General features: G+C 41.5%; 1 protein-coding gene across 1 annotated transcript in view; it reads left to right on the top strand.

The window, feature by feature from the left end:
- LOC124615593 (cytochrome P450 6k1-like) overlaps positions 1 to 14,211 on the top strand; it is a gene marked incomplete in the record, with an annotated part of 133,097 nt that overhangs the window by 36,894 nt on the left and 81,992 nt on the right. Inside the window, 2 exon segments of the mRNA XM_047143578.1 lie at positions 21 to 250; positions 7,265 to 7,503. Coding sequence (XP_046999534.1) covers positions 31 to 250; positions 7,265 to 7,503 — 459 coding nt within the window.

Genomic DNA, 14,211 nt, shown 5'->3' with positions numbered 1-14,211 from the left:
GTTTGCTAATTATGTTTCAGAGTCACCACCATGGCCTTGTTTGTGGACTCGTGGCTCACGGAGCTGTTGGTAGCCCTGTCACTGGTGACAGTGGCGGTGTACGCCTGGTTCTCCCACAGGTACAAGTACTGGCACAAGAAGGGCGTGCCTTACCTGGAACCACAGTTTCCGTTTGGAAATGTTTACGAAAGTTTTGTGGGCAAGCGATCACTGCCACTGATCATCAGCGACGCTTATCGGCAGTTTAAAGGTAAGATCGAGGATGTACCATGTAAGTGTTCGTTCGTGCTTAGTTTATTATTTAATTTACGTAAGATTATTATTTGTAAACACGCATGTCACAAAGTGATGATATGAAGTTTTTAGTTTTACCGGACATTAAAAGATAATTGTATGCTATACATTTATTTTCTGTAAATGTGCATTTTACATTTTAATGCTTTATTTATTCCACTCCTCAAGCATTTGTCCGAACTTTATCCATTGTCGTAGTGTTGTAACGACACCCTTAATTTATTTAAATATTTTTCATTGGAGTTGCCACCTTTGGCAAGTCTGAAGTGGGCACACTTCAGACAAAAGATAGGATATTAAATGATCAGTTCTTACTAACGTTTGTCAGCTTTTTATCCTCACACCAAAAGTAACACTTGAAAATAAAAATATTTAAAATCTAATTGCGTTTCGCCTAGACAGAGGCGAAAATCAATGTGCATGGTGCCGGAACTTATAGACGTACTTTTGTTGTGTAGCGGCCTTTAAGAGTTCCTACTCATGTAGAACATGCTGATAAATTCTGTGCATCTCATATAATAGTGTGTTTTAACAAGAAGTTCCTTTTCCCACAGATTTCACCTTACGTTTGTTTCACTCACCTATCCACAAGTCTTTCATCAGGTCAAACACTCGTTGTAGTGCGCATTGCTCGTATGAATATGAAAACGAGACGGCGAAACAATTAGCTTAAGTCAATTGTATTTAACACATACTGACTTTGGCTAACACAAATAAGATGATAAACTTAAGGATATGAAATCTAAAATTATGCAGTATGATGTAAGACCCTAAATAACGAAAAGTGTGAGGTCATCCACATGAGTGCTAAAAGGAATTAGTCGAACTTCGGTTACACGATAAATCAGTCTAATCTAAAAGCCGTAAATTCAACTAAATACCTAGGTATTACAATTACGAACAACTTAAATTGGAAGGAACATGTTGTGGGGAAGGCTAACCAAAGACTGCGTTTTATTGGCAGGACACTTAGAAAATGTAACAGACCTACTAAGGAGACTGCCTAAACCACGCTTGTCCGTCCTCTTTTAGAATACTGCTGCGCTGTGTGGGATCCTTACCAGATAGAACTGACGGAGTACATCGAAAAAGTGCAAAGAAAGGCAGCACGTTTTCTATTATCGCGAAATATGGGAGAGAGTGTCACAGAAATGGTAAAGTAGACCTATTTTGGCTGGAAATCATTAAAAGAAATGCGCTTTTCGTTGCGACGGAATCTTTTCACGAAATTCGAATCAGCAACTTTCTCCTCCGAATGCGAAAATATTTTGTTCACATCGACCTACGTAGGGAGGATCGATCACCACGATAAAATAAGGGAAATCAGAGCTCGTACGAAAAGATATAGGTGTTCATTCTTTTTGCGCGCTTTGGGAGATCGGAATAATAGAGAATTGTGAAGGTGATTCGATGAACCCTCTGCCAGGCACTTAGATGTGATTTGCAGAGTATCTATGTAGAAGCAGATGTAGATGTAGATGCAGAAGAAAAAGTAAAACACTAAAAGTAAATTTTAAAGTAGGGTCTTAAGGGTGCCCCGTAATACTGATGTAGGGACACGGAACAATTATAGAAAAATTGGTACGATCCATACAAAATCGGGACAGGTGCCAGCCCAGTTTACGATTGTTTCCAATCACGGGCGTTAAATTTCAGTAATAACACAGTTTGTGTCGGATTAACCACAGCAATGAGAGTCTAAATAAGAATTCCCTGGAAAATTTAAGTTACCAGTACAAAAATTACAACTACGGCCCTAGATTTAGCATCTGACTGCATTAATAAATGTTTCGCCGCTAAGGGCGCCGCTAGCAGAAGAATTGAACACCAAGGACCAAATAACTGTCGCAGCTTCTCGCAGCGATTTGAAAACTGCATTCTACACAAAATTGCTGAAAATAAAATGATAATATTTGATTATCAGTTCACCCAGTAAAATAAAACCATTGGCCAGTGAACTATTGGCGCCTCGTAAAACTAACTTTCCTACCAGCTTGAGTAATGCTGATAAACGTAGTAGCGCTGGCCTGGCGCAATCGTAAACACGTCAGTCCAGAATGAATACAATACAAAGACTGACTATATTAGAACGCCATACATGTCTTGCTTCTTCATTGTTCGGCTCCAGTCCGTGTGGCCGCGCGGCTCTAGGCGCTTCAGTCCGGAAGCACGCGGCTGCTGCGGTCCCAGGTTCGAATTCTGCCTCGGGCACGGATGTGTGTGATGTCCTTAGGTCAGTTAGGTTTAAGCAGTTCTAAGTTCTAGGGGACTGATGACCTCAGATATTAAGTGCCATAGTGCTCAGAGCCGTTTGAACCATTGTTCGACGCCTACACAGCATCCACATCCTGTGTCTTGCATTCCATGGAGCGCGAATCTGGGTGGCGGCTCGGACGTTCTTTGTAGTGTACCTGGAACAAATACTTTTCAGAATAGTTGATCTTTTCCCACTTGTCGCCTTCTTTCATCAATCAGCTACAGTGAGATTTATTATCCTAACTTTTACGTTGAAAATTACTATTTTAGTGTAGAAATTAAAAAAAAAACTTACGTAACTGGACCGTTACAAGCAAAGAGACAGAGTTTACATATAGATGCTGTGGCACGTTATTTAGCGCTCCTTGCGGTGCCACACTGAAACATTATCCGCCATATTTTTAGAAGTCATTGTGTACGTGTGACTTAAATGAGGAAGCCGCGCGGGGTAGCCATGCGGTCTCGGGCGCCTTGCCACGGTTCGCGCGGTTACCCCTGTCGGAGGTTCGAGTCCTCCCTCGGGCATGTGTGTGTGTGTGTGTGTGTGTGTGTGTGTGTGTGTGTGTATGCGCGTGCGTGTTTGTGTTGTTCTTAGCATGTTGTTGTTGTGGTCTTCAGTCCTGAGACTGGTTTGATGCAGCTCTCCATGCTACTCTATCCTGTGCAAGCTTCTTCATCTCCCAGCATAGGTTAGTTTTAAGTTAGATTAAGTAATGTGTATGCCTAGAGACCCATGACTCAGCAGTTTGGTCCCTTAGGAATTCACACACATTTTTGAACACCTGTCCACCGCTAGTGTAGATCTTACGTGCAAGCATGATAACGTTGTCTTCAGTCTTGGCATAGAGTGTGTCTGACGCGGGACGAGGGTACCAGTCCGGTATTTACCCAGTAGGATGATGGAAACCACATGCGTGCCTCGTCCCTACCTGATGAGGTAGACATGAGATCTAGATGCCGCAATATTTGAGACTACAGTTACCTGACCCCATTGCAGTCTTGCAGACCACGGATACGATATTCTGTAATTCCCGTTTACTAAACGAGCGATTGTACTCTTCAGACTCGCATGAGTTTAGATCCAAACAGAGCTATCGGCTAATTTCTGTCTTCGTTGGAACTCGCGCTCCAGGTTGCCATTGGGTACTGTTTGGCGAAAGTATATCGCCGTCAACTTGGCTGAAGTTTCAGGAGTAGTGATGAGAGAGCCATTAGGTGCATTACTTTTTCCAATAATTAACCTCACTGATTCACTTATCGCCAATGATGATTGGTTGGTTGATTGATTTGGGGGAGGGACCAATCAACGAGGTCATCCGTCCCATCGGATGAGGGAAGTATGGGGAAGGAAATCAGCCGTGCCCTTTCGTAGCAACGATTCCGGCATTTGCCTGAAGCGATTTATGGAAATCACGGAAACTCAAAATCAGGATGGCCGGACGCGGGTTTGAACGGTCGTCCTCCCGAATGCGAATCCAGTGTGCTAACCACTGCGCCACCTCGCTCTGTGCCAATGATAATAAGAAATTATTAACGGATTTCAGAATTACTGTGGCAGCTATTCGGCTCACTATGATAATGCCCCGAGCTTTTGCTTAGCTATTGGAAACGATGCCGAGTTTTCTCCAGATGGATCGCAGTGGAGCCTATGCGGAGCCGTCGGTCCCCGATAGCTGAACGGAATTTATTTTTCCAGAGTGTGATCTGACGTCTGTCAGATTTGACAGGAGGCGTTTGAAAGGACGTGTCACCAATCTTCTGGATGATTTTAGTAGTGTGTTCTACAATGTCCTCGGTACAGATAAGGATGGCGGTTATCGCTAAAGCAACCGGTTTTCGGTAAAACCGCTCAAAATAACCGGTTTCTGAAATAACCCATTTTAGGTTTTGTTTATTGCTATTACTTTCAGTTCCTAATGAAGGTGAAGGAGTATAAATCACGATCTGGTATAGAGTACTGACGCTGCGGCAGAAATCGGTCTTATTCTCCAGTAAAAATGGCGAATGTGAGAAGGAGACGGGTGAGACGGCAGCGAAAGCAAAAGGCCACAAGTTGATGACTTCTCTGAATCGTAACTTTTCGATGATATCTGTTTTTCATCTTTTAGCAATCATCAACATGAAGTATTCAGTTATTTTCCTAAATTTGTATCCCCTGAATAACATATACCTGTACCAATCAAATTCACCTGCTTTTTGGATGTTTGGTGGTTATTTAGTTCCATGTTCTATGGATCATTTGCGCGATAAATCGTAATGATGTGGGACTTGTTAGCTTACATTAACATCACAAGTTAATTTGTAAACTTGGCTACATGCTGAATATTTATAGGCTTTCGTCTTTTGTTTTATTATTATTATTATTATTATTATTATTATTACTATTATTATTATTATTATTACATATGCAGATTTAAGCTAGTAATTCCTACCCACCATCTTCAGATGGCTCTGAGCACTATGGGACTTAACTTCTGAGGTGATCAGTCCCCTAGAACTACTCGAACCTAACTAACCTAAGGACATCACACATATCGATGCCCGAGGCAGGATTCGAACCTGCGACCGTAGTGGTCGCGCGGTTCCAGACTGTAGCGCCTAGAACTGCTCGGCCACCCCGGCCGGCCCACCATCTTCAACGCATTACATTAATAGAAATTCTTCTGCGGTATAGGACGAATTGTCAAGGAGAAACTTTTTACTTTGCTGTCTTTCAGCCATTTTATATCACTGGATAAGTGACCAAAAATTTTAGTTCCAGCATTGTTCAGCCCTTTTTGTGCTAAAGGCTGCCGTAATGTGGATTACTGAATGTCATTTTTCCCTCTGGTATTATAATTATGTGCATCATTGTTTGTATTTGTTTTCTCCTTGCGCGATATCACTGGTTCCTTGTGCTTCCTCCCGCTTTTAATTTTTTAAAGCACTTCATTGCTACCGCGCTTCGTAAAATACTTTCGAACTGTGGATGGTATCATTCTGCAGTACAACTGATATCTCATGCAGACAGCGACAAACTACGGTATAGACCAGGTGGGCACAAGTCTTGCATGCTGGACGTAAGAATGCACGCGTACCTTCTAATAGCCCACGCCGCAAGGTAACAGGCACATTCTGTTTGAAAATATGTACCGATTGTTACGTCACGTGTTTGTTGATAGTTTCTAACTCTACGCCTTGTTGTTAAAATACTGCTGATCACTTGTCCCAATTTCTATTACTCCAATATTTCAAAGTAGTACCAATTTTAGAAATAAAAATTACTCGTTTAAAAAAATTATTAAAAAAATTAGCACGGCTGCTATGCCAAATTGATATGTCGGTTTCTTACCCAGTCATTAATAAAAATGAAATAAACCTATTGTAACCGAGACCAAACAAATACCGAAAAAATAGCTCTTCTGAACTAAAATACCGGCATTGGCTATAACGGTCGATTTTTCCCATCCCTAGGTGCTGATACCGTGTCTGTAAAGCGCCGATTTAGATACCGCGGCGGTAGTAACTTATGTACCTGGATGCCTTAATGACATAGGATACTGCAAGATCTCTGCTACTTTTGAAAAAAATAGTATCAGGTAACACAGAAGAGCAGAGAGACAGGTCAAAGTATAAGCAGAGGAACCTCATGCTTTGAGATCAAGACTTTAGATATTTGCAGATCTGGTTCATTACTTCGTTCATTTTTCATCCGTAATGAAGTGATCTACCGCTGTGAGGAATCGAATGAACTCGGTGGCGACGGAATATTAAATTTAATCTTATTTTCTCAAAAATTGACATTTTGAGCCCAAAGTTGTGTACAAAATATAGTTTGACTCTTACATAGAAGATCACAGCAACCGGTCACATTTTGCAATGCTATATATTTATTTAAACAGCGCCATTACCGGTTTCGAACCGACAGGTTCTTCTTCAGACGCCTAGTTCACGTCTTACATTAGATTTCACTTTTTGTTTCCGCAACTAACGAAATTTCCTTGGGGTGGTGGTGCCCTACAACCAAAACAGGATATGAGACATCGTCGTCGTAACTGTAATTGTGCCCTACAGCAATTTTAAGTGACGTAAAAAAAATTATTTTTAAAAGTATGTTAGATTACACTATACAGTTTTCTCTGCTGTAAGAAATGATAAGTAGTCTGCACTGGAACATAATGGCGCGGATTCTTCATCGTAAGTAACCGAAACAACTTCCCTTAAATAATAATAATAATAATAATAATAATAATAATAATAATAATAATATTTTGTTTACATCACTTAAAATCGGTGTTAACACAATTACAGTTAAAAAGATGTTGTCTCACATCTTGTTTTGGTTGTAGGGCACCATCACCCCAAGGAAATTACGTCAGTTGGGAAGAGAAAAGGCGAAATCAAATGTAAAACGTGAACTACACGTCTGAAGATGTCGATTCGAAACCGGTAACGGCGCTGTTTAAATAAATAAGTAGAATTGTAAAAAGTGGTTGGCTGCTGTAATCTTCTATTCAAGAGTCAACCTACAAATTTAATCTACCTACACATTCATTCAGTAGGGTGCACAGATTGTCACACTGCTGTAACTGTGATCTGGGAAGAATTATACCCCGATGTCCATAATCTGAAGAGGTAGAAAATTGTGCCGTTCCAACAGTGAATGAACCCCCCCCCCATCCCCCCCACCCCACATAACACACAAAAATGTAATACAGTATCATATTTCTTTTAGGTAAACGATTCGGTGGAATATACATCGTCACCCAACCAGCTTTGGTGACAGTGGACCCTGATTTCATCCGTGACGTTCTTGTGAAGGATTTTGGGACTTTCCACGACAGGGGAATAAGAGTGGACGAAAATGAACCCCTGGGCAAACACCTCTTCTTGTTGGGAGGCAGCAAGTGGCGGCGGTTACGTGTAAAGCTGACACCGACGTTCACATCGGGGAAAATGAAGATGATGTCCCAGGTGAGTGAAACAGAGCGCGAGCTGGTAAAGTGTCGGAGTGCTCTGGCAATGTGTTGAGTCATTTGGTGAATGACAAAAGACTGTTACGCCGTTTTAGGTAGTTCTGATACCATATGTATGAAAATGTCTTGTATGGTCCGAGTGATTTACCCATGGCTTTTGCGTTTTTGTACACAAGGCTTCTATTGCGCGAGACGCTATGTAAATATAAATTTAAGCGCGTGATATCGAAACGATAATAGATATATTCTACCTGTGAGCAAGGATTGGCAAGAAGGCAATACCGGACGAAGAAGTTCATACATGACTCAATGGCCCCGCAAACCCTCCCATCCTCCTTATCGTCCTTCTACTCTGCCTCCCCACAATATGACGTCCTGTAATTTTAACACTTTTCCACTAAATCTGAAGTTATTTTAAGGAATATTTTGTAACTTAGGTAAGTATTCCGAGTCTATGAACGATGATATAGTTCCAAACGGTTCTATCGTGGGACGTTTCTTCTTTCTGGTATAATTACAGGTTGGTCCATTGATCGTGACCGGGCCAAATATCTCACGAAATAAGCATCAAACGAAAAAACTACAAAGAACGAAACTCGTCTAGCTTGAAGGGGGGAAACCAGATGGCGCTATGGTTGGCCCGCTAGATGGCGCTGCCATAGATCAAACTGATATCAACTGCGTTTTTTTTTTTTTTTAAATAGGAACCCCCATTTTTATTACATATTCGTGTGAGACGTAAATAAATATGAATGTTTTAGTTGGACCACTTTTTGCGCTTTGTGATAGATGGCGCTGTAATTGTCACAAACATATAGCTCACAATTTTAGACGAACTGTCGGTAGCAGGTAGGTTTTTTAAATTAAAATACAATACCGCTTCAACCGCACGCGAGCTATGTGTCGGACATCCATCATATTGGAAGTGCATCGCCATTCTGTCAAGCAGTGAAACATCGTGTAGTAACATCGGTAGAACATTACGTAGGAAAGCAGCATACATTGCACCATTTAGATTGCCATCGATAAGATGGGGGCCAATTATCCTTCCTCCCATAATGTCGCACCATACATTAACCCGCCAAGGTCGCTGATGTTCCACTTGTCGCAGCCATCGTGGATTTTCCGTTGCCCAATAGTGCATATTATGCCGGTTTAAGTTACCGCTAAACAGAACGCGTGCAAAATATGTGTCATCGTCCCGTAATTTCTCTTGTGCTCAGTGGCAGAACTGTACACGACTTTCAAAGTCGTCGCCATGCAATTCCTGGTGCATAGAAATATGGTACGGGTGCAATCGATGTTGATGTAGCATTCTCAGCCGGCCGTTGTGGCCGAGCGGTTCTAGGCGCTTCAGCCTGGAACCGTGCGACCGCTACTGTCGCAGGTTCGAATCCTGCCTCGGGCATGGATGTGTGTGACGTCCTTAGGTTAGTTAGGCTTAAGTAGTTCTAAGTTCTAGGGGACTGATGACCTCAGATGTTAGGTCCCATAGTGCTCAGAGCCATTTGAAACATGTAGCATTCTCAACACCGACATTTTTGAGATTCCCGATTCTCGCGCAATTTGTCTGCTACTGATGTGCGGATTAGCCGCGACAGCAGCTAAAACTTCTACTTGGGCATCATCATTTGTTGCAGGTCGTGGTTGACGTTTCACATGTGGCTGAACACTTCCTGTTTCCTTAAATAACGTAACTATCCGGCGAACGGTCCGGATACTTGGATGATGTCGTCCAGGATACCGAGCAGCATACATAGCACACGCCCGTTGGGCATTTTGATCACAATATCCATACATCAACACGATATCGACCATTTTCGCAATTGGTAAACGGTCCATTTTAACACGGGTAATAATTCACGAATCAAATACCGTCCGTACTGGCGGAATGTTACGTGATACCACGTATTTATTATACATTTGTGACTATTAGCCGGCCGGAGTGGCCATGCGGTTCTAGGCGCTACAGTCTGGGACCGAGCGATCGCTACAGTCGCAGGTTCGAATGCTGCCTCGGGCATGGATGTATGTGATGCCCTTAGGTTAGTTAGGTTTAATTAGTTCGAAGTTGTAGGCGACTGATGACCTCATAAGTTGAGTCGCATAGTGCTCAGAGCAATTTGAACCATTTTTTTTGTGTGTGACTATTACAACGCCATATACCACAAAGCGAAAAAAATGGTCCAACTAAAACATTCATATTTCTTTACGTACTACACGAATATGTAACAAAAAACGGGGGTTCCTATTTAAAAAAAAACACATTTGATGTCTGTTTGACCTATGGCAGCGCCATCTAGCTGGCCAACCATAGCGCCATCTGGTTTCCCCCTTCAAGCTAGACGAGTTTCGTTCATTGTAGTTTTTTCGTTTGATGCTTATTTCGTGAGATATTTGGCCCGGTTACTATCAATGGACCACCGTGTATATTCCATAAGATTAGCAGTTTCCGTCGTTTCTCACGATGTTTTAGATATTATATAGAAAAAACAAGTTATACCATTTGTTTTATTAGGAGAAGCCAAAAGCATAATATTTTCAGAATATAGAAGATACATAAATTTTGTTTAGTGACAGTTGTGGGACAACCTGCCAAGATACACTGATGAGCCAAAAAATTATGACCACTGCTCACAGCGAGGTTGGATGCCGCCTATTGACGGTGCGGACACGAGAAACGCTATGAAAATTACGTAAGCGCAGCAGAGACGCATGGGGGATCGCTCTAGCAAAGGTATGGGCGGCAAATGGGGAAACCCACTGGAATAAGCGACTTTGGAGACTATTATTACGCAAAGTCCGTGAACGAATGTCTCGGAAACGGAGAAGCTGGTCGAATCTTCACGTGATAAGGTCGTGAGCATCCACAGAAAGAAGTAGAAGGACAGTGAAATTACCACTAGGCGCTCAGTCGTTGGACGTCTCACAACTCTTCACAGGTCGTGACCTTCTGTGTAAAAGTTGGGTTTATGGTGGTCTGTGGCATCCTTGCTGAAAGAGCACAATGCTGGTGCACGCACAAGTGTTTCGGAGCACACAGTTCATAGGACATTGAACGTGGAGCTCCGTAGAAGACCACCGCTACGTGTTCACATGTTGATCTAACGATATCGTCAATTACGATTGCACTGGGTGCGGAACCATTGGTATTCGACCGTCGATCAATGGAAACGTGTCGGTTCTACGGGTGAACCACACTTTTGGTACACTAGGTCGGCAGTCGTCACCACAAATGTCGTAATTGAGGTAAACGGCGGCTCGAAACGAGCAGCGCGTCACGGTCGCAAGCTTGTGGGAGCAGTATTGTGCTACGGGAGACATTCTCCTGCTCTTGCATGGTATTTGTGATAGTAATCGAAGACACTCTGACAGCTGTGAACCACTTGCATCCCTCCATGCTTGAATTTTTTCCCCTACGACGATGTCATATTTCAGCAGAATAACTGTTCGTGCTATAGTGCTACAGTGCTTTGAGGAACACTATAGTGAACTCACGTTGATGTCTTGGCGACCTAATTCGTCTGATTTAAACCCTATGAAACCCATCTGGGTCGCTATAGGGGGCTACCATCGCGTACTCAAATCAGCGGCCCGTTATTTACGCGAATTACATGACCTGTTCGTAGATATCTAATGCCACATACCTCCACAAAACTACAAACAAACTGTCGGATTCGTGATACGCAGAATCAGTGATATATTTCGTTCCAAAGACGGACAAATAGGCTGTTAAGCAGGTGGGCATAATGTTTTGGCTCACCATTGTATGTTCACTTGATGTACCTTTTCACGATCAGTATTCTTTTTTTTTCTATAAAATGTACAAAGTACTCTACAAAGACATCAAGAGTTCAACATTAGGATTTATATACATGAGTGCACATTTATTCAGCAATCATTCAGAGCTTATTAAATGTCTTGTATGTAACGCAGCGAATTTTAAGACTGAATTTTAAAAAAATTCTACTGAGCAGCTCCTACCCCACTAAAGAGTACTGTCGCAAAAACTCTTTTGACTACTTTGCTACATTACTTAATATTAGCACAGCAGTAATATATTGTCTCACATAGCTAAGTAATTTGAAGAGTGGAGTTGTCAAACGTCCCCACTGCCAAATCTGCCATTTCTCAGGAGAATCAAGAAACAGTATATCGCTTTTTGTACATAACTTATTCGTATCCACAAAGTTTAATTCGTTTCCGGTGTATAACGTGTTAAATAGGGAATGTTTAATTATAACTAGTCGTTACTACCGATAAAACATATGTGTTAAGCTGCACCTGTACATGAGTTTAGTTTGATCTTTATAGAACGTGTTAGGGAACCAAAACTTATCTGCATTACATATCAAAGTATATACGTTTGTTCTATAACGTTGCAAAACATACAAGACTCTGCTGCTGGTCTAAATTACAACTTAAAGCGCACTTATCAATAAGAGCAGTTTCATCTTTGTGCCAAAGTAAACAATGTCATTCCACATTATAATGACCACCATACTAGGGTATTAACTTTAGTTGCAACACAAAATATTGTCATCTTCTGTTAATGCTAAATTAGCTGTAACACAATGGAGATTAAATTAGCTGCAACACAATGGAGATTGCGTGCCACTTTGTCTCCATACAACACCATACTTCAGCAGACTAACAAAACTCACTATAAATATCGATACAGGAAAATTCTAACAAATTACTCCATACATCGTCATGCTAAAGCCAAATTCTAACAAAATTCTTCATACATTACTACATTACATGAAATTATAGTAAATTAGGCCCACGATGGTCGGATTTTTTGTGGAAAACGCTCTCAGTTCAACTAAAATATAACACTCACTTGAGCCAGATGACGGGCACATCACATATTGGTTGGAGCCTCTTGTGCTGGTGTGGGAATCTTACACCAGAACCTTGAGAGTTTATGAGGCATAATTTGACAGTGGACCGTGAAACAGTATTGGAACACCAGACGCTGCCATTGTTGTGCCATATCTTTACACTAGCCATCAGCACTAGATCACAAATAGTATGCTTGGTTACATATAAGCCCAAACAAAATTGTAACAAACTGGTCCATCATCACCATTTTACAGCAAAATGGTAACAAAATGCTCCATGTAAAAGCATTTGCCACCTTCTTTTGACAATGCAACTATTATAGTGACTCCACGTTAGAAAATTATCTTGATCTTGCGTTGTCTGCTAATAACGCTAACTTACACTGTTTTACAGTGGAGACTATATGACAGTTCACTCTCTATACATCACTGTTTTCCAGTAAAATTGTAACAAATTGCCCCATATGTTGTCTTGGTTACAGCAAAATTGCAATAGACTGCTCCATATATCGCTATTTTACAGCAAAATTCACCAGATAACCCCATCATCACCACTGTTACACGAAACTGTAACAAATTGCCCCATATTTCACAAACACGTGGTGGATAATATTGAGGCAATGATGACCAGTTGACATGCTGGCTACCAAGGCCTTGAAGGCATGGTAAATACTAATGAGGGGCAACTGTGGTCAGTGGAAATATTGTGACTCCCATTATCCCATATACTGTTACGGCAGTGATGATCAGCTTATATGGTGACTGTTAGTATCACAAATACTGTTGAGCCAATAAATGATAGCAAAATGTTTCATGTAAAAACATTTGTCATCTTCTCTTGATAATGCAAATATTTTAGTGACTTCATGCTAGGACATTAACTTGATCATGCAAGTATCTGCTAATAACACTAACTCATGCTGTTGTATAGTGAAGACTACACGACAGTTCACTCTCTATACATCACTGTTTTCCAGTAAAATTGTAACAAGTTGCCACATATGTTGTCTTTTTACAGCAAAATTGTAACAGACTGCACCGTATATCGCTATTTTACAGCAAAATTCGACAGATAACCCCATACATCACCACCATTACATAAAATTTTAACAAATTGCCCAGTACTTTACAAACACATGGTGGATACTATTGAAGCAGTGATGATCAGTTGACACTGAGGTCATGGTAAATACTAACTTGAGGCAACTATGGTCATTTGAAATATGGTGACAGCCATTACTCCATATACCACTGGGGCAGTGATGATCAGCGAAAATGGTGACTGTTATTTCCACAAATGCTATTGAGCCAATAATGGTCAGTTGACAGGTTGCTGACGATCCCCCATTAATATTTGGAGCAATGGATGTCACTCATTGTCAACTAACCATCATTTCACCACAGCAGTATATGCTGCAATAGTAATCACTATGTCAACTTATCATAATTGTCCCAAAGGAATTCACCATGCATTCACAACGTATGACAATGACCTTGGTGCAGTGGATACACCGGATCCCATAATATCACCGAAGTTCAGCGCTGTCTGGCGTAGCTGTCACTTGGCTGGGTGACCATCTGGGTCGCCATGCGCTGTTGCCATTTTTCAGGGTGCACTTAGCCTTGTGATGCCAATTGAGGAGCTATTCGATCGAATACTAGCGGCTCCGCTTACAGAAAACCGTGATAACGACTGGGAGAGCTCTGTGCTGAACACATGCCCCTCCTATCTGCGTCCTCATCTGAGAATGACATAGCGGTCGGATGGTCCTGATGGGCCACTTGTGGCCTGGAGACGGAGTGCCTGTTTACAATGTACGGGAAAATTTTTTATAGTTCTGTGTAACAGTGGTTATGAATAA

This window comes from Schistocerca americana, chromosome 5 (assembly GCF_021461395.2).
Source record: "Schistocerca americana isolate TAMUIC-IGC-003095 chromosome 5, iqSchAmer2.1, whole genome shotgun sequence".
Classification (NCBI taxonomy): Eukaryota; Metazoa; Arthropoda; class Insecta; order Orthoptera; family Acrididae; genus Schistocerca; species Schistocerca americana.
The sequence above is the reverse complement of the archived record's forward strand: the minus strand, read 5'-3'. Positions and strand labels throughout refer to the sequence as shown.